Source organism: Passer domesticus, chromosome 9 (genome assembly GCF_036417665.1).
Source record: "Passer domesticus isolate bPasDom1 chromosome 9, bPasDom1.hap1, whole genome shotgun sequence".
Classification (NCBI taxonomy): Eukaryota; Metazoa; Chordata; class Aves; order Passeriformes; family Passeridae; genus Passer; species Passer domesticus.
This window is the reverse complement of record NC_087482.1, coordinates 29,209,386-29,227,820: the sequence shown is the minus strand read 5'-3', so window position 1 is coordinate 29,227,820 and position 18,435 is coordinate 29,209,386. Positions and strand designations below refer to the sequence as shown.

The 18,435-nt window shown below is 54.9% G+C and overlaps 2 protein-coding genes and 3 long non-coding RNA genes across 7 annotated transcripts; all 5 read left to right on the top strand.

Annotated features, from left to right (window-relative positions):
* The first annotated feature begins 3,245 nt into the window (after positions 1-3,245).
* On the top strand, positions 3,246-4,019 carry LOC135307350 (uncharacterized). The gene is made up of 3 exons (XR_010368054.1): positions 3,246-3,262; positions 3,358-3,633; positions 3,956-4,019. It is a non-coding gene; the product is annotated as an uncharacterized LOC135307350 (long non-coding RNA).
* Positions 4,020-4,180: 161 nt separating this feature from the next.
* LOC135308370 (PHD finger protein 7-like) lies at positions 4,181-6,374 on the top strand. The gene is given in 9 exon segments (XM_064433311.1): positions 4,181-4,234; positions 4,522-4,646; positions 4,723-4,911; positions 4,913-4,942; positions 4,944-5,078; positions 5,294-5,407; positions 5,556-5,674; positions 5,828-6,303; positions 6,345-6,374. Coding segments are annotated over 9 exon segments (1,272 nt in total).
* Positions 6,375-6,395: 21 nt separating this feature from the next.
* On the top strand, positions 6,396-10,553 carry LOC135307788 (uncharacterized). Of its 3 annotated transcripts, XR_010368442.1 has the most exons (4): positions 6,839-7,560; positions 7,765-7,861; positions 8,454-8,580; positions 9,023-10,553. It is a non-coding gene; the product is annotated as an uncharacterized LOC135307788 (long non-coding RNA). The 3 variants fall into 3 exon arrangements; XR_010368441.1 differs by having other exon boundaries at positions 6,841-7,560; positions 8,454-10,553; XR_010368440.1 differs by having other exon boundaries at positions 6,396-7,560; positions 7,765-10,553.
* Positions 10,554-15,291: 4,738 nt separating this feature from the next.
* LOC135307349 (uncharacterized) lies at positions 15,292-16,061 on the top strand. Its single transcript, XR_010368053.1, has 3 exons — positions 15,292-15,308; positions 15,404-15,679; positions 15,998-16,061. It is a non-coding gene; the product is annotated as an uncharacterized LOC135307349 (long non-coding RNA).
* Positions 16,062-16,222: 161 nt separating this feature from the next.
* LOC135308369 (PHD finger protein 7-like) lies at positions 16,223-18,416 on the top strand. The gene is given in 9 exon segments (XM_064433310.1): positions 16,223-16,276; positions 16,564-16,688; positions 16,765-16,953; positions 16,955-16,984; positions 16,986-17,120; positions 17,336-17,449; positions 17,598-17,716; positions 17,870-18,345; positions 18,387-18,416. Coding segments are annotated over 9 exon segments (1,272 nt in total).
* The last annotated feature ends 19 nt before the right edge of the window (positions 18,417-18,435 follow it).

The window sequence follows — 18,435 nt, the reverse complement described above, 5'->3', positions numbered from 1 at the left end:
GGACAGGCTCGAGAGTTGAGCAGAGAGGGAGCTCATGAAGTTGCACCAGGGAAAGCCTCTAGAAGAGCTTGAGGCTTTGTAATTACCAGGCAACAGAAGTGTTTCAGCACAGTGGAGTGTATAACGTCATCTTGTGATGTCCAGTTAGGGAAACCACCACCTCTCCTTCTGGTACAGGACCAGTTCCTCGTTGTTGCCAGGATTTTTAGTGAAAAAGCCTCTGCTAGGATTTTTCCTGTCCTGAGGAGCTGAGGGCCCCAGGAAAGAAATGTAAACAATAAATGTCTGCCGCTGTGGAGTGCCACAGGTGAATCTTCCATTGGTCCATGTGGATTGTTTTCAATCAGTGACCAATCACAGCCACCTGTGCCAAGGCTGTGAGCAGTCACAGGATTTTTGTTATTCATTCCTGTTCTATTCTTGTCTTTGTAGCCTTCTGATCTTCTTCTCTCTGTTCTTTTAGTATAGCTGTAATGTAGTATTTAGTATAATATATATCATAATAAAACAGCCTTCTGATCAACATGGAGTCAAGCCTCGTGTCCTCGCACCAGGGGTCCAAGTCAAAGCAACACCTCGTGTGTATGCAAAGGAAGTCTTTGTGACAAACAGTGAATTCAGGAACTTCCCCTACTATTGTGTTGGATTTTCATGATTTTCTGGAATGCCAGGTGAAGTGTAAGGATTCCAAAAGGAAAGTGAAAACAAACCAATAAATCTTCTTTTAGAGATCAGAAATGTTTCCTGTTTGTTGCTTGAAGAAGTTGCCAAACAACAAAACTTTTGAAATCCTTTCAAAGATCTAGCAGGAAAAAGCATTGGCCTAAAGCGTTAGCCGGTGTTTCTGAGGAGGAACACGGTTCTAGAGTCAATTCAAGGTTTGCACCAGGGTTTGGGGTTTTTTGCCAGTATGCTTTGAATGTGAGCTGCTTCTCTGCAGGACTTTTAATAATTAGATCGTGTACTGAAGACAACATGTTACTGTGTCCTGCTGTCCAGTGCTGAAGAGGGTTGAGACAGAGCAGGTAGCTCTGTGTCTGTGTGTAACTCGCAGGAGCTGCACCAGAGCAGTGCCCAGGGCTTGGAGAAGCCAACGGGTTCCTGGCACGGAGGACACAAAGTCCACGGCACGGGATTGTCCGGCCAAGCTCTTCTGGTTCTTTCTGCTTGGAGCTCTTGCCGGGTTCCCTGCAGAGCCCCGGGTGCAGCTTCCCAAGTCAAGCTTCTTCCTCTGCCTCCTCCCTCCCTCCTGGGTGTCAGGATCCGCTGGAGCGAGTGGGGGCTCCTTATGGTTCATTAACTGATCTCAGAGTGCAAAAACAACACGGAGGGGATTTCACTATTGGTCAAAACAAATTCACCTTTTATTGAATGACCACAGCAAATGCAATATAGGGATTAGAATAGAGATAAAAAATAAAGAGAGAGAGAGAGAGAAAGGGTGTACAACTACCAAATGTAGAGACAAAAGCCTGGTGGTGCAGTCAATGGGAAATTCTCCTTGTCCAGTCAGGAAGGATCTCAAAGTCCTGGTTAACTCAGGGATCTATTATAGTCCTTTGCCAAGGGGGAGAAACAGGTCTTGAAATTGCCGAGGAGAAACAGATACCATAAAGACTAAGTTTATGGAAATAGTTGAGGGAGAACAGGTACTGAGAACGGGTGCAGACAGTCCATGTTCTCAACAGTGAGCGAGAGCCGTTGTTTTCTTGGTCCAGCAACCACACCTGGGCAAGCATTTGCTTTGACCAGGCCAGCCCCCCCGCCACATGTAGGATTATAGGGGTGTCAGTCTCAGTCCTTGGGAGGGGGCTTCAATCTCCCTTTGTCACAGTGATAGTGAAACAGATGAAAGGTTTTCCATGGGGGACCACCAAAGTTACCCCTGAAAGTTCATTTGGCCGACAGGTGGGGAAATTCATGGGCCATTGCTGCCAAGCAGGCGCAAGCATAAGGGGCGAGTCGCTCCTTGGCAGGCCCTGCTGGAAGCAGTAAACCGTGGCTGCAGTGCAGACCCAGCTGCAAACAATCCCTTGGCAAGCATCCACCTCAGCCAGGCCAGACCTCCAGTCAGGGTCTTCAGTGGTCCCGGTCTCTGTTCTGGCGACGGTCGTGAGGCAAAATGAGGGAAACTTTGGAGCGTCTCTTTCACTGGCTAAAGGCATTCCCTGGCATTGCACCGGCTCTGCCTCCCTCCTAGATCAGTGAAGGCATCGCCTTCCACCCAAGGTGGCTCTCCCATGGAGACAGGAAAGTGCATGAACTCCTGCTGCCCCAGCATCAGGCAGGTGCAGGGTGTCCCTGCTTGCCAGCCCTTGCCCTGTTTCCCCAGGATGCCGCTGATTGTTCTAGAAGTCACGGACCTGGATTTCCAGGAGCATGTTTGCAGAGACATGAATGAGAAAAATCGACAAGAATTGTTTGTGCTTCTCTTCTTGATTTTTAAAAACTATTTTTCCTAGGAGGAAAGCATGGACCAAACTGGGAGAGTTCCTTTCCTGGGGGAAAAGCATCCTCCTGCATTTGACTTCTGAGTCGAGGACTGTTGCAAGCTCTCCTGTCAGATGTACACTGAAAATTCTCATGGAGTTTTCTGTGTTTCCACTGAGCCAGTATAAACGATGACGCTTCTAAAGAGGTTAACGCTAACTTTTCCATTTATAAGCAATGTCAAAGTTGTTAATTGATGGATGACAGGATAAGTGAGGTGTGGAGGCAGCTGTGGTGGTCTCCAGGTATATCTCCTGTTCCCAGTGGTGATCCGCAGCAGCATCAAATCATGTTCATCTTAGTCTTCTCCAGACAGGTGCAGGAAAAAGTTGGATCACCTAGAGGAGGGTTTGAATCTCTGCAGTGCAGGAGACTCTGCACCAGCTCTCTGGGCAACCGACTGCCAGGGGCAGGAGCAGAGATTTTCCATGGCCAGGGCCAGAGTCCTGCAGTGGCAGTGCCTGAACAGCAGCTTCCTGCCTACAGTCCCACCCTCGATGGCTGCCCCAGGGCCTGGCATTTGACCCTGCACTTGCTGCAGGAGTCCCTGCCCTGGTTCCCTGCTGACCAAAGGCTCGGAGCCATCTCAGAGCCTCGGTTCCCAAGGGGGCCGCCACAAGTGGTTGCCAGGGACCTGAGGCCATGGCTGCCCCAATTATGGGTGCACGATGCTGATGTCAGAGTGGCCATTATGACCTGTGTGAGCACGGCCCCAAAAGGGAAGGCTGCACTCAGGCTGTGTGTCAGTGCGACCTGACAACGGCAGGAGAAGGTAGGGCATGGACGTGGCTGCCCAGGAACCACAGGGGCCCCACACCTCGAGGCTCTGAGCCTGTGCTGCAGGCTCACCTGCCTCTCCTTTCCCAGAATCAGCGGAGGAACATCCAGAGGAGACTGGGTTGTTCCTGGACGCGACCGACGGGAGGAGAAGGCGGACAGGAGCAGGGCTCACGCAGGGCTGAGCAGGGAGTAGTGCCCTCGTGGCTCTGGGCCTGTTCTGTCAACTCCCCCACACTCTGCTTTCTCCAGCAGAGAGAGAGGAACAACACCTGGAGCAGACCATGGTATTCCTTGTCAGCAACTCACAGCTGACAGCTGCCATGGGCAACAGGAAGCAGGAGGGCCCTGGTGCCAGGCAGCCAGGTGAGGGCAAAGCAGGCCTGGCACAGCCTGGCCCAGGGGCTCTTGTGGCAGGCAGTGTGGGGCCCAGAGCAGAGGCAGGGGGAGGCAGGAGCTGCTCAGCCATGCCGGGGCTGGGAGCCTCCCTCCTCCCCGTGTGGGGCCCAGCTGGGCCAGGGGGCAGCTCCTGGGAGAGCCGTGCCCGCAATGGCCCCTGCTCTGCAAGGCCTCCAGCCCTGCCCCTCAGGCAGGCAGGCAGGCAGGCAGGCAGGGACAGAGCAGCCCTCGGGGCCGATGCTGCTGCAGAGGTGCTCATGTCCGCTGCCACTGGCTCTGTCCCCTGCAGCATGCATGCTGTGTCGCCGTGTGGAGGCTGACCCGGACACCTGCGGTGACAAAGTGGAGAAGGGCGGGCTCTGTGCCCACGTCTTTTGCCTGGTGCGTGGCTGCGGGTGCTCCCTCCGCCATTGCAATGGGCAGTTCCTGCCACTCTCTCCTCATCAGCTCCTCCCTTTTGCTGCAGTTTTTCGCCACTCTGCTTTTTCGCCAAGTGGAGCATCGTGTTGGACTCATGGGCTTTCTGCCTCGAGATATCCAAATTGCAGTGTGGCGGGCGGCACAGAAGGTGAGAGCCTGACAAGAGCAGGGAGATTTGTGCCAGGCGAGGTTTGCCAGAGCTTAGCCCAGGCTGCACCAAAGGAAGGCTGGCCCAACAGCCAGCTCTGGGACAAAGTCTGGCTCCCAGCAGCTCTGGCACAGAGGCTCTGGCACAGGAGCCTCCTCCCTCCTCCCCCAGGCGGCTCTGTGGGCTGGGACCCAGCAGTGGCCGCATCCTGCGCCCTGCCCGGAGCCGCGGGGCTGCCAGGGGAGGCCCCGAGGCTGCTGCTGATGGGGCTGCTTGGCTCTTTCCAGCGCTGCTGCGTCTGTGGCCAGAGCGGGGCAACCATCATGTGCTGCCAGGAGGACTGCGAGAGATGGTTCCACCTGCCCTGTGCCAAGGAGGTCGGCTGTGTCAATCAGTACATTCCTCCATACAGGTACCTCCTCTCCGCTTCTGGCCACCACTGGCCAGGGATCCAGCAATTCTCACTGTGCTCATCTATTTTCCCCCAGCTCCTACTGCCCCGAGCACTGTCCAGAGCAGGAGGTGCAGGCGACTCCAGAGCCGGGCACCGATTGCCCCATCTGCATGGAGCCTGTGGAGGATAGAAAGACCTTTGAAACCATGGTGTGCCCAACGTGCAAAAGAGCCTGGTTCCACAGGGACTGCATCCAGGTCGGATCCCTCCCCTCAGTCCTGGGGCACAGCAGGTGCTCAGCAGCACCCGGGCCTGGCTCACACTGCATGTGTTTGCCCTGCAGGGACAGGCCATGCGCGCTGGTTTTGCGTGCCTCCACTGCCCCCTGTGCAGAGATGATGTGGGTTTCGTTGCCGAAATGCTCATCTTGGGGATCAGAGTCCCCTTCAGGTTGGTGTCCTTCTGCCTGGCACAAAAGACAGGAGGGTGCACGTGCTGTGCTGTTCCAGGCCCTGCCTCAGCAGTCCTGGCCCTGCCCTGTCCCATGACTCTGGGCTTCAGCTTCACGCACAACTTGGAAAAGCGCTGGAGGAAAAGCAGGGACACCCTGGAGCTCCATGAGGGGAGGGCAGCAGAAACTCATCAGGTTTTCCTTTCTGCCTCAGAGAGCCAACATGGGAGGACAACGATGCCTTTGCTGATCTCGGAGAGAGGCACAGCATGTGCAATGCCAGGGAATGCCTTTACCCTGGAGGCAGGGAGGAGGCAGAACAAGAGGGGTAAGTTGGGGAGCTGCACCTGGGGCTCTGAAAGGGAAACCATATCTCAGCAAGGGCTGAAAGAGGCAAGAACTTGCAAGAGCTTGGCCAGACAACCACGTGCTGGGACACTTTGTCCTCAGTGCCATAAGTCTCTTTGCCTCCCCAGGCCCTGGCAACTGCTCCTGTGCTCCTCCTGTGCTGCTGAGGGCACCCACAGGCGCTGCTCTGGCCTGAGAAACAAGATATACAGATGGGACTGTGACAGCTGTGCTGGTCTCGGAACGTGTATGAGTCAAAGCCCCCGGTGTCCCTGGGCTGGGGGCAGTGCCCAGGCTGGCCTTGGCAGAGCCCGTGTGCTCCTGAAGGCATGGGGGTACTGCTCTGGCCTGGCCTGCCTTGGGCCTGGGGGGCCTTTGACATTCCTGCTTGCCCTTACAGCCTCCAGGGATGAGCCAGAGCTCAGTGGCCCCAGCCTGGCCAGACAGTCAGGACAGGAATCTGCTCATGGCTCCTCAGAATCCCAGGACATCAGGCCCAGCTCCGGCACGCCGGTGCCATCGGGGCTGGCTCCTCCGTCTCCATCTCCAGAGACCAGCAGCCAAAACAGCCAGCAACAGCCAGCATCACAGCAGTCACTGCCATCTTCCTCGCTGGACACCAGCAGCCCCAGCAGATCAAGGCCAACATACAGCAGCTCCCCGGACCCTGAGGACAGGCTCCATTCCAGACGTGCTGGGCCTGACCGCAGGCGAAACAGCTCTGGCCCGCAAGGTCAGGACCCAAATCAGCCCGTCCGATCGAGGAGTCGCTGTGACAGGAGCAGCAGGAGAGGGCCGAGGGCTAAGAGACCCAGGCAAAGGGAGACACCTCCACAGACATCCCCCAGACACAGCCGCTCCCGGCAGCAAGGTCGGGCCCAGAGTCCACGTGTCCGGTCCAGGAGTCGGCGTGACAGCAGCAGCAGCAGGACAGGGCCGAGGGCTGAGGGGCCCAGGCAAAGGGAGACACCTCCACAGACATCCCCCAGGCACAGCCGCTCCCGGCAGCAGAGTTGGGCCCAGAGTCCACCTGTCCGGTCCAGGCGTGACAGCAGCAGCAGGACAGGAGTGAGGGCTGAGAGACCCAGGCAAAGGGAGACACCTCCAAGGACATCTCCCAGACACCGCCGCTCCCGGCAGCAGGGTTGGGCCCAGAGTCAACGTGTCCGGTCCAGGAGTCGGCGTGACAGCAGCAGCAGCAGGACAGGGCTGAGGGCTGAGGGGCCCAGGCCGGGGGAGACATGGTCAGGGACGTCCCCCAGACGCAGCCGGTCCCGCCTGCAGCGCCGCGCCTCGGATCCACCTGTGCAGTCCAGGAGTGGCCAGGACAGCAGCAGGAGGACAGCAGCGCATGCTGAGAGTCCAAGGCGCAGGGGGACACCGTCGGGGACGTCCCGCAGGAGCAGCCGCTCCCGCCAGCGACGTCGGGCCTCAAGTGGCACCTCCAACAGCAGCACGTAGCGCCATCTTTTCTTTCTAGTCCATGGGTTCGCTGCCGGAAGTGAAGGTGAGAACGGTCAGCACAGGGCCCCTGAGATTTGCAGGTCTGTGAGAAAACCCTGTTAGCTCTTGACATTTCTACCGGCAGGAAAGAGGTCTGTGCTAAATACCTTGATTTCTGTGTAACCCTGTATTCAGTGACAAGTCCCTTAAGGATGTGGCTAATGGAAAAGGACTCTTGCTCCTGCCTTTAGACTCCAGCCTCAGATGTTTCCCCACTGCTTAGCCTTGAAAGTGAACCACTCCTTAATGGGCTTGGGTCCGGTTAGGGAGACGTTCAGAGCAAGGTGGCTCCTGAGGAAGCTGTCTTTGGAAAGGACGTGTGCTGTGTTGCTATCCTTGAGCAATCTCCCTTCAGGAAAGCCAAAAGGAAGAAGAAAGAAGAGAGTGAGACACTGTCTCAAGTGTCTGAAGAAAACAATTCCAATGTTGCTGCTGATTTGAAAGACTTGATTGGACCTTCAAAGAACAAAGCAGTAAAGAGTGTGGAAATACCCTGGGACAAAGAGGACGCACAGGACTCTGGCCCAGATGACCATTTGGGACCTTTGACTGAGAAGGACGCAGCTCAGGAGTGGAGTGCTTTCAAGTTTTCCTTCTTTGGAGACACAGAGCAGTTGGGCATCAAAGAAGGTAAGAGCAGAACCCTTCGAACAGTGCCATTGCTAAGGAAGAGCTTCTGGCAGGCACTGCAGAGCAGTAGGGTGTAAAGAAGGTCAGGATCCAGGGGATTTTCAGCAGCAGAAGTCAGGAATTAGGCAGCAGCATTTTGATCTTCATTTCAGCTTGCCAAGGCTGAGGCAGATTCATGAGAGGTACCTGATGCTTGTGTTTCAGGAATTCGGGAAGGCATGCTTTGAGAAGGCATTGGGTACTTTGCAAAATGGTGGAAAAGCTTGTTGTCATGCCCTGAATTCCTCAAAGAGGGAAAAAGGTAACATACCAGTCATATCAAGTTTCATAGAACCTGACAAGATTTTAAAGGAAATGTGTGTTAATGTAGAGGGAAAAACAAAATCCTGGAACTGAACCCAAGGTCCATGAGCATTCTGTTTGTTACTGAATTCTATTCTTGGACCTTTAGAAAAAGGAAACTGAATGGCACATGAATATTGGGGTGTCCTAATCTTAGATAAAATGAGGCCATATGAAATGAAGATGAAACAACATTAAATCAATTCCCAGTCGTGCAGGAGAGAAAGAAATGTTGTGAACTTACCCAAAATCCTAAAAAACACAATGCAACAGCACAAAGCAAGAAGCCCTCCACACTTGTACTGAATTCAGAAGGTATTCAGTGTCTTCTGAATGCAATGATAAATGTTGAAAAATACATAAGGGATGCCTAGAACTAAGTGGAAAATCCTGAAGCACAGATACAGCTCAGAAAATCTGGCAGGAGACGATTCTGTCCTTCTGAAATCTGTCTTTTCCAGTGTATTTCTCTTGAAAGGAGGAATCTTTCCTGCCCAGCAGAGGAATAATCTGGTTTTGGCTTTTTTTCTCTATTGCTGCTGTTATCGCAGAGCCTTACGTACTTGGAACAACAAAACCGGTACAAGTCACGTGGCAAGAGGATCGACGTGTCCAAGACTGCAGTTCTGAGGGTGAAGAGGAGCCCCAGATGTCAGAAATTGAAAAGGACTGAGAAATGCAAGTTCCATTGCTCTTTGTTGTCTCCTTGGCGGTAGTAGCTGGATGCTGTGGCAATATTAACAGCAGCACTCAGCAAGTGGGAAACTGACATTGCACGCCCCTGAAAGCCATCTTGGAAAACCATTTGTGCTGCACAGAGTCAAAACGCCCAGCAGGCCGTTTGCTGTGAAGTTGAATGTGGAAAAAGAGAAGTAGAGCACAAGAAATTTTCCGGGTCATTTGGGTTTGACCAACTCCAAATGGAGTTTGGCCAAAAGCCAAAGACACAGTCAGTTTTCTCTTTCAAAGTGGCTTTTGTAAAATCAAAAGCTCTATTTGGGTACTAGGGAATAAAGTTTTTCAATGTATACAATTTCTCTGAAGCACTACAATTTCAAGTCATGCGCATGGAATTTGATAGTACAATTTAGGATGCTAAAATCCCTTTGTACTTGTCTAGGTTTCTTTCTTTACCACACACAGAAAGTGCTAGAGTTTGCTTCTCCGACGATGATGAACGCCTAAGAGGTAGGACGGAATTTCTTCATCCCCTTTTGGATTTCTTTCCCTTCTGAACCTTTCCTGGACTAGTTATGAATGTTTTCTAGCAAAATTTGCCACCCTTACTTGTGGCCAAAATAGTGGTGGAATCCCATGAGCACGTCCTGGTAAAATAGAGGTCAAGCAGATTTCTGGCTTACTTTTCTTTCAGATATTTGGCTAATAGGAACCTGGACTTTTAGAGCTTATCAAAAACTTAGTCACTTGACAGGTTACCTAGACAGTTTGGATCCCTTCAGGTATGTGTAGCATCTTGAACTTTTTCCTGCCTTTCTTTCGGGTGTTACCATCAGGAATGTTGAGTTTGGCTTGTATGTGCCTGTGGTTCTTTGTCCTCATGAATCTGGGGCTTTCTCTTCTGAATCCAGTGAATTTGGTGTTTAGAAACAAAGCAAACAACAACAAAAGGGAAAACACACAGTCCCCAAAACCTGCACAGGCCTCCAGAACAATTGCTTGTTATATTTTGTAGAATATATAGTCTTAAGACAGGCTCAAAGGCTGTGCCTTTCTTGAGACTGATTAGGTAACTCTGAGGCAAGGTACTGCTGTGTTCATGCAGTTACCGGCCTGCAATCTCCCCGCCTGTCTGATTTACAGGGTGTGTTGAAACGGAGAGCTCAGTCCTCAGCAGGCCTCAGTGCTGGGGAGGATGCAGGGTCCTGGTGCTGAGCTTCTAAGGGAACGGCTGCTATTTCTCTGCAATTTAGATTGCAGCATGTTGAGGAGAACTGCTGCTGCCTTTCATTGTTCTTAGTACACCAGGCTGCAGCAGGGAGCATTTCTGTTGGAGCCAACGTGTGGTGGGGGGCAGGAGAACAGGAAGGATGAGGAGAATTGATTTCTGACTTTCTTACTGCCCTGTTCATGATTGTTAGAAGCAGCAGCACAATCAGAAGTGTTTAACCCTATTAATTGGTTGTTTGTTTTGTGCACAGGAGCCAAAGTTATTTTGTAGATTACTAGAGCTCAGTGAAGAGAAAGAGGGTTAGGAAGAGAGACTTAGATTATTGCTAGAGGTGAGTATGGAACGTCTGTTCCCTGGTAGCTCTAGGCGAAAGCTGAGCATGGGGAGGGAATGCAGGTATGAATGTGCATGCCAAATTAATTTGGGACCTCAAGAAGAGCTTGAAACTTTTTATTGACCAGGAAACAAAAGCTTTGTAGTCTACCGCTGTGTATAACGCCCTGTTGTATTGTCCAGTAATGTAAAGCACGGCATCTCTGTATTTTACAGGAGCAGCACCTTAACTATCTGTAAGGAATGTATTTAAGAGATAGAGAGAATTTAGAGACTTCTCTTAATAGTGGAATAGGAAACTTCTCCGAAGACTTTGTTAGATTTTCATTATATTCTGGAACGCCGAAGGAAGCATAAGGATACCAAATAGAAAGTGCAAGCAAACCAATAAACCTTTTACTGATTGGAAGCGGGTCATGTTTGTTCCTTGAAGGAGTTGCCAAGCAATGGGACTTTCAAAATCCTTTCAATGGTCTAACAAGAGAACGTGTTGACAGTCCCTGTTAGGCAGTGTTTTGGAGCTGGGGCTGAGGCTCTCGAGGCCTGGGGACATCAGGGAGGCTCCAGTTCTGACTGGCCAGGCTGGGGCCATTGAGCTCGGGCTCAGGCCTGGTGGCTGTAAGGGCAAGCAGGAATGTCAAGAGTGGCCCAGGCCCGGGCCGGGCCAGAGCAGAGCGGTGCCCCCAGCCCTCCAGGGGCGGATGGGCTCTGCCAAGGCCAGCCTGGGCACTGCCCCCAACCCAGGGACAGGCGGGTGCTTTGCCCCAGAGCTGTGCCCAGAGCAGCAAAGCTGACACAGCCCCAGCTGGTTCTGGCAGCTGTGAGGCCAGAGCAGCACCCGTGGGTGCCCTGGGCAGGGCCGGAGCGGCACAGGAGCAGTTGCCAGGGCCTGGGGAAGCACAGGGCTCAGCCTCCACAAGGCGACACAGCATGCATGCTGCAGGGGACAGAGCCAGTGGCAGCGGGCATGAGCACCTCTGCGGGGCTCTTAGCCTGCAGCAGCATCGGCCCCGAGGGCTGCTCTGTCCCTGCCTGCCTGCCTGCCTGCCTGCCTGAGGGGCAGGGCTGGAGGCCTTGCAGAGCAGGGGCCATTGCGGGCACGGCTGTCCCAGGAGCTGCCCCCTGGCCCAGCTGGGCCTCACACGGGGAGGAGGGAGGCTCCCAGCCCCGGCATGGCTGAGCAGCTCCTGCCTCCCCCTGCCTCTGCTCTGGGCCCCACACTGCCTGCCACAAGAGCCACTGGGCAAGGCTGTGCCAGGCCTGCTTTGCCCTCACCTGGCTCCCTGGCACCAGGGCCCTCCTGCTTCATGTCAGACATGGCACTTTTCAGCCAGGAATACAACAGTCTCCTCCAGGTGTTTGTCCTCTCTCTGTCTGTGGGAGAAAGCAGAGTGTGTGAGGAGTTGGCAGAACAGGCCCAGAGCCACGAGGGCACTACTCCCTGCTCAGCCCTGTGTGAGCCCTGCTCCTGTCTGCCTTATCCTCCCATCGGTCACGTCGAGGAACACCGCAGTCTCCTCTGAATATTCCTCCGCTGATTCTGGGAAAGGAGAGGCAGGTGAGCCTGCAGCACAGGCCCAGAGCCCCGAGATGCGGGGCCCCTGTGGTCCCTGGGCAGCCACGTCCCTGCCCTACCTTCTCCTGCCGTTGTCAGGTCGCACTGACACACGGCCTGAGCGCGGCCTTCCCTTTTGGGGCCAAGGGAAATCTCTGCTCCTGCCTCTGGCGCAGGGCGCTCTGCCAGCAGATCAGGGAAGGTGATACCCCCAGAGACAGGCACGAGCAGTGGAGGAAAGCCGACATCACTGCAGTCTTCCAAAAGGACACCAAGACGCAGCCAGGAAACTGCAGGCCCATCAGCCTCAGCTCCATTTTCAGAAAGGTGACGAGAACAGCTCCTCTTGGATGTCATCTCTAAGCCTGTGGGATAACAGGAAATGGAAACCATGCTTGACCAATCTGATAGCCGCCTCTGCTGCTGCAGTGACTGGCTGGGTTTGTGAGGGCAGAGCGGTGGCCCTTGTCAGCCGGGACTTCAGCAAGCCTTTGTCCCTGCCTCCCTTGTGGCGCTCCTGAGGTAGCTCAGGGACAGTGGGGTAGAGAAGTGCACAGTGGAGCTGCAAACTCAGGTAGCTGTGAGCTCAGGGGGCCGTGCTGGGGCCAGCCTTGTTTGCCTTATTCCCCAGTGACCTGGCAGAAGGGACGGAGCGCTCCCTCAGCACGTTTGCTGATTGGACAGAACCGGGAGCAGGGGCTGATGCTCCACAAGGCTGTGCTGCTCTTGCGTGAGAGCTGGACAGGCTCGAGAGTTGAGCAGAGAGGGAGCTCATGAAGTTGCACCAGGGAAAGCCTCTAGAAGAGCTTGAGGCTTTGTAATTACCTGGCAACAGAAGTGTTTCAGCACAGTGGAGTGTATAACGTCATCTTGTGATGTCCAGTCAGGGAAAACACTGCGTCTCCTTATGGTACAGGACCAGTTCCTCGTGTGTATGCAAAGGAAGGCTTTGCGACAAACAGTGAATTCAGGAACTTCCCCTACTATTGTGTTGGATTTTCATGATTTTCTGGAATGCCAGGTGAAGTGTAAGCATTCCAAAAGGAAAGTGAAAACAAACCAATAAATCTTCTTTTAGAGATCAGAAATGTTTCCTGTTTGTTGCTTGAAGAAGTTGCCAAACAACAAAACTTTTGAAATCCTTTCAAAGATCTAGCAGGAAAAAGCATTGGCCTAAAGCGTTAGCCGGTATTTCTGAGGAGGAACACGGTTCTAGAGTCAATTCAAGGTTTGCACCAGGGTTTGGGGTTTTTTGCCAGTATGCTTTGAATATGAGCTGCTTCTCTGCAGGACTTTTAATAATTAGATCGTGTACTGAAGACAACATGTTACTGTGTCCTGCTGTCCAGTGCTGAAGAGGGTTGAGACAGAGCAGGTAGCTCTGTGTCTGTGTGTAACTCGCAGGAGCTGCACCAGAGCAGTGCCCAGGGCTTGGAGAAGCCGACGGGTTCCTGGCACGGAGGACACAAAGTCCACGGCACGGGATTGTCCGGCCAAGCTCTTCTGGTTCTTTCTGCTTGGAGCCCTTGCCGGGTTCCCTGCAGAGCCCCGGGTGCAGCTTCCCAAGTCAAGCCTCTTCCTCTGCCTCCTCCCTCCCTCCTGGGTGTCAGGATCCGCTGGAGCGAGTGGGGGCTCCTTATGGTTCATTAACTGATCTCAGAGTGCAAAAAGAACACGGAGGGGATTTCAGTATTGGTCAAAACAAATTCACCTTTTATTGAATGACCACAGCAAATGCAATATAGGGATTAGAATAGAGATAAAAAATAAAGAGAGAGAGAGAGAATGGGTGTATAGCTACCAAATGTAGAGACAAAACCCTGGTGGTGCAGTCAATGGGAAATTTGCCTTGTCTGGTCAGGGAGGACCTCAAAGTCCTGGTTAACTCAGGGATCTATTATAGTCCTTTGCCAAGGGGGAGAAACAGGTCTTGAAATTGCTGAGGGGAAACAGATACCATAAAGACTAAGTTTATGGAAATAGTTGAGGGAGAACAGGTACTGAGAACGGGTGCAGACAGTCCATGTTCTCAACAGTGAGCGAGAGCCGTTGTTTTCTTGGTCCAGCAACCACACCTGGGCAAGCATTTGCTTTGACCAGGCCAGCCCCCCCGCCACATGTAGGATTATAGGGGTGTCAGTCTCAGTCCTTGGGAGGGGGCTTCAATCTCCCTTTGTCGCAGTGATAGTGAAACAGATGAAAGGTTTTCCATGGGGGACCATCAAATAACCCCTGAAAGTTCATTTGGCCGACAGGTGGGGAAATTCATGGGCCATTGCTGCCAAGCAGGCGCAAGCATAGGGGGCGAGTCGCTCCTTGGCAGGCCCTGCTGGAAGCAGTAAACCGTGGCTGCAGTGCAGACCCAGCTGCAAACAATCCCTTGGCAAGCATCCACCTCAGCCAGGCCAGACCTCCAGTCAGGGTCTTCAGTGGTCCCGGTCTCTGTTCTGGCGACGGTCGTGAGGCAAAATGAGGGAAACTTTGGAGCGTCTCTTTCACTGGCTAAAGGCATTCCCTGGCATTGCACCGGCTCTGCCTCCCTCCTAGATCAGTGAAGGCATCGCCTTCCGCCCAAGGTGGCTCTCCCATGGAGACAGGAAAGTGCATGAACTTCTGCTGCCCCAGCATCAGGCAGGTGCAGGGTGTCCCTGCTTGCCAGCCCTTGCCCTGTTTCCTCAGGATGCCGCTGATTGTTCTAGAAGTCACGGACCTGGATTTCCAGGAGCATGTTTGCAGAGACATGAATGAGAAAAATCGACAAGAATTGTTTGTGCTTCTCTTCTTGATTTTTAAAAACTATTTTTCCTAGGAGGAAAGCATGGACCAAACTGGGAGAGTTCCTTTCCTGGGGGAAAAGCATCCTCCTGCATTTGACTTCTGAGTCGAGGACTGTTGCAAGCTCTCCTGTCAGATGTACACTGAAAATTCTCATGGAGTTTTCTGTGTTTCCACTGAGCCAGTATAAACGATGACGCTTCTAAAGAGGTTAACGCTAACTTTTCCATTTATAAGCAATGTCAAAGTTGTTAATTGATGGATGACAGGATAAGTGAGGTGTGGAGGCAGCTGTGGTGGTCTCCAGGTATATCTCCTGTTCCCAGTGGTGATCCGCAGCAGCATCAAATCATGTTCATCTTAGTCTTCTCCAGACAGGTGCAGGAAAAAGTTGGATCACCTAGAGGAGGGTTTGAATCTCTGCAGTGCAGGAGACTCTGCACCAGCTCTCTGGGCAACCGACTGCCAGGGGCAGGAGCAGAGATTTTCCATGGCCAGGGCCAGAGTCCTGCAGTGGCAGTGCCTGAACAGCAGCTTCCTGCCTACAGTCCCACCCTCGATGGCTGCCCCAGGGCCTGGCATTTGACCCTGCACTTGCTGCAGGAGTCCCTGCCCTGGTTCCCTGCTGACCAAAGGCTCGGAGCCATCTCAGAGCCTCGGTTCCCAAGGGGGCCGCCACAAGTGGTTGCCAGGGACCTGAGGCCATGGCTGCCCCAATTATGGGTGCACGATGCTGATGTCAGAGTGGCCATTATGACCTGTGTGAGCACGGCCCCAAAAGGGAAGGCTGCACTCAGGCTGTGTGTCAGTGCGACCTGACAACGGCAGGAGAAGGTAGGGCATGGACGTGGCTGCCCAGGAACCACAGGGGCCCCACACCTCGAGGCTCTGAGCCTGTGCTGCAGGCTCACCTGCCTCTCCTTTCCCAGAATCAGCGGAGGAACATCCAGAGGAGACTGGGTTGTTCCTGGACGCGACCGACGGGAGGAGAAGGCGGACAGGAGCAGGGCTCACGCAGGGCTGAGCAGGGAGTAGTGCCCTCGTGGCTCTGGGCCTGTTCTGTCAACTCCCCCACACTCTGCTTTCTCCAGCAGAGAGAGAGGAACAACACCTGGAGCAGACCATGGTATTCCTTGTCAGCAACTCACAGCTGACAGCTGCCATGGGCAACAGGAAGCAGGAGGGCCCTGGTGCCAGGCAGCCAGGTGAGGGCAAAGCAGGCCTGGCACAGCCTGGCCCAGGGGCTCTTGTGGCAGGCAGTGTGGGGCCCAGAGCAGAGGCAGGGGGAGGCAGGAGCTGCTCAGCCATGCCGGGGCTGGGAGCCTCCCTCCTCCCCGTGTGGGGCCCAGCTGGGCCAGGGGGCAGCTCCTGGGAGAGCCGTGCCCGCAATGGCCCCTGCTCTGCAAGGCCTCCAGCCCTGCCCCTCAGGCAGGCAGGCAGGCAGGCAGGGACAGAGCAGCCCTCGGGGCCGATGCTGCTGCAGAGGTGCTCATGCCCGCTGCCACTGGCTCTGTCCCCTGCAGCATGCATGCTGTGTCGCCGTGTGGAGGCTGACCCGGACACCTGCGGTGACAAAGTGGAGAAGGGCGGGCTCTGTGCCCACGTCTTTTGCCTGGTGCGTGGCTGCGGGTGCTCCCTCCGCCATTGCAATGGGCAGTTCCTGCCACTCTCTCCTCATCAGCTCCTCCCTTTTGCTGCAGTTTTTCGCCACTCTGCTTTTTCGCCAAGTGGAGCATCGTGTTGGACTCATGGGCTTTCTGCCTCGAGATATCCAAATTGCAGTGTGGCGGGCGGCACAGAAGGTGAGAGCCTGACAAGAGCAGGGAGATTTGTGCCAGGCGAGGTTTGCCAGAGCTTAGCCCAGGCTGCACCAAAGGAAGGCTGGCCCAACAGCCAGCTCTGGGACAAAGTCTGGCTCCCAGCAGCTCTGGCACAGAGGCTCTGGCACAGGAGCCTCCTCCCTCCTCCCCCAGGCGGCTCTGTGGGCTGGGACCCAGCAGTGGCCGCATCCTGCGCCCTGCCCGGAGCCGCAGGGCTGCCAGGGGAGGCCCCGAGGCTGCTGCTGATGGGGCTGCTTGGCTCTTTCCAGCGCTGCTGCGTCTGTGGCCAGAGCGGGGCAACCATCATGTGCTGCCAGGAGGACTGCGAGAGATGGTTCCACCTGCCCTGTGCCAAGGAGGTCGGCTGTGTCAATCAGTACATTCCTCCATACAGGTACCTCCTCTCCGCTTCTGGCCACCACTGGCCAGGGATCCAGCAATTCTCACTGTGCTCATCTATTTTCCCCCAGCTCCTACTGCCCCGAGCACTGTCCAGAGCAGGAGGTGCAGGCGACTCCAGAGCCGGGCACCGATTGCCCCATCTGCATGGAGCCTGTGGAGGATAGAAAGACCTTTGAAACCATGGTGTGCCCAACGTGCAAAAGAGCCTGGTTCCACAGGGACTGCATCCAGGTCGGATCCCTCCCCTCAGTCCTGGGGCACAGCAGGTGCTCAGCAGCACCCGGGCCTGGCTCACACTGCATGTGTTTGCCCTGCAGGGACAGGCCATGCGCGCTGGTTTTGCGTGCCTCCACTGCCCCCTGTGCAGAGATGATGTGGGTTTCGTTGCCGAAATGCTCATCTTGGGGATCAGAGTCCCCTTCAGGTTGGTGTCCTTCTGCCTGGCACAAAAGACAGGAGGGTGCACGTGCTGTGCTGTTCCAGGCCCTGCCTCAGCAGTCCTGGCCCTGCCCTGTCCCATGACTCTGGGCTTCAGCTTCACGCACAACTTGGAAAAGCGCTGGAGGAAAAGCAGGGACACCCTGGAGCTCCATGAGGGGAGGGCAGCAGAAACTCATCAGGTTTTCCTTTCTGCATCAGAGAGCCAACATGGGAGGACAACGATGCCTTTGCTGATCTCGGAGAGAGGCACAGCATGTGCAATGCCAGGGAATGCCTTTACCCTGGAGGCAGGGAGGAGGCAGAACAAGAGGGGTAAGTTGGGGAGCTGCACCTGGGGCTCTGAAAGGGAAACCATATCTCAGCAAGGGCTGAAAGAGGCAAGAACTTGCAAGAGCTTGGCCAGACAACCACGTGCTGGGACACTTTGTCCTCAGTGCCATAAGTCTCTTTGCCTCCCCAGGCCCTGGCAACTGCTCCTGTGCTCCTCCTGTGCTGCTGAGGGCACCCACAGGCGCTGCTCTGGCCTGAGAAACAAGATATACAGATGGGACTGTGACAGCTGTGCTGGTCTCGGAACGTGTATGAGTCAAAGCCCCCGGTGTCCCTGGGCTGGGGGCAGTGCCCAGGCTGGCCTTGGCAGAGCCCGTGTGCTCCTGAAGGCATGGGGGTACTGCTCTGGCCTGGCCTGCCTTGGGCCTGGGGGGCCTTTGACATTCCTGCTTGCCCTTACAGCCTCCAGGGATGAGCCAGAGCTCAGTGGCCCCAGCCTGGCCAGACAGTCAGGACAGGAATCTGCTCATGGCTCCTCAGAATCCCAGGACATCAGGCCCAGCTCCGGCACGCCGGTGCCATCGGGGCTGGCTCCTCCGTCTCCATCTCCAGAGACCAGCAGCCAAAACAGCCAGCAACAGCCAGCATCACAGCAGTCACTGCCATCTTCCTCGCTGGACACCAGCAGCCCCAGCAGATCAAGGCCAACATACAGCAGCTCCCCGGACCCTGAGGACAGGCTCCATTCCAGACGTGCTGGGCCTGACCGCAGGCGAAACAGCTCTGGCCCGCAAGGTCAGGACCCAAATCAGCCCGTCCGATCGAGGAGTCGCTGTGACAGGAGCAGCAGGAGAGGGCCGAGGGCTAAGAGACCCAGGCAAAGGGAGACACCTCCACAGACATCCCCCAGACACAGCCGCTCCCGGCAGCAAGGTCGGGCCCAGAGTCCACGTGTCCGGTCCAGGAGTCGGCGTGACAGCAGCAGCAGCAGGACAGGGCCGAGGGCTGAGGGGCCCAGGCAAAGGGAG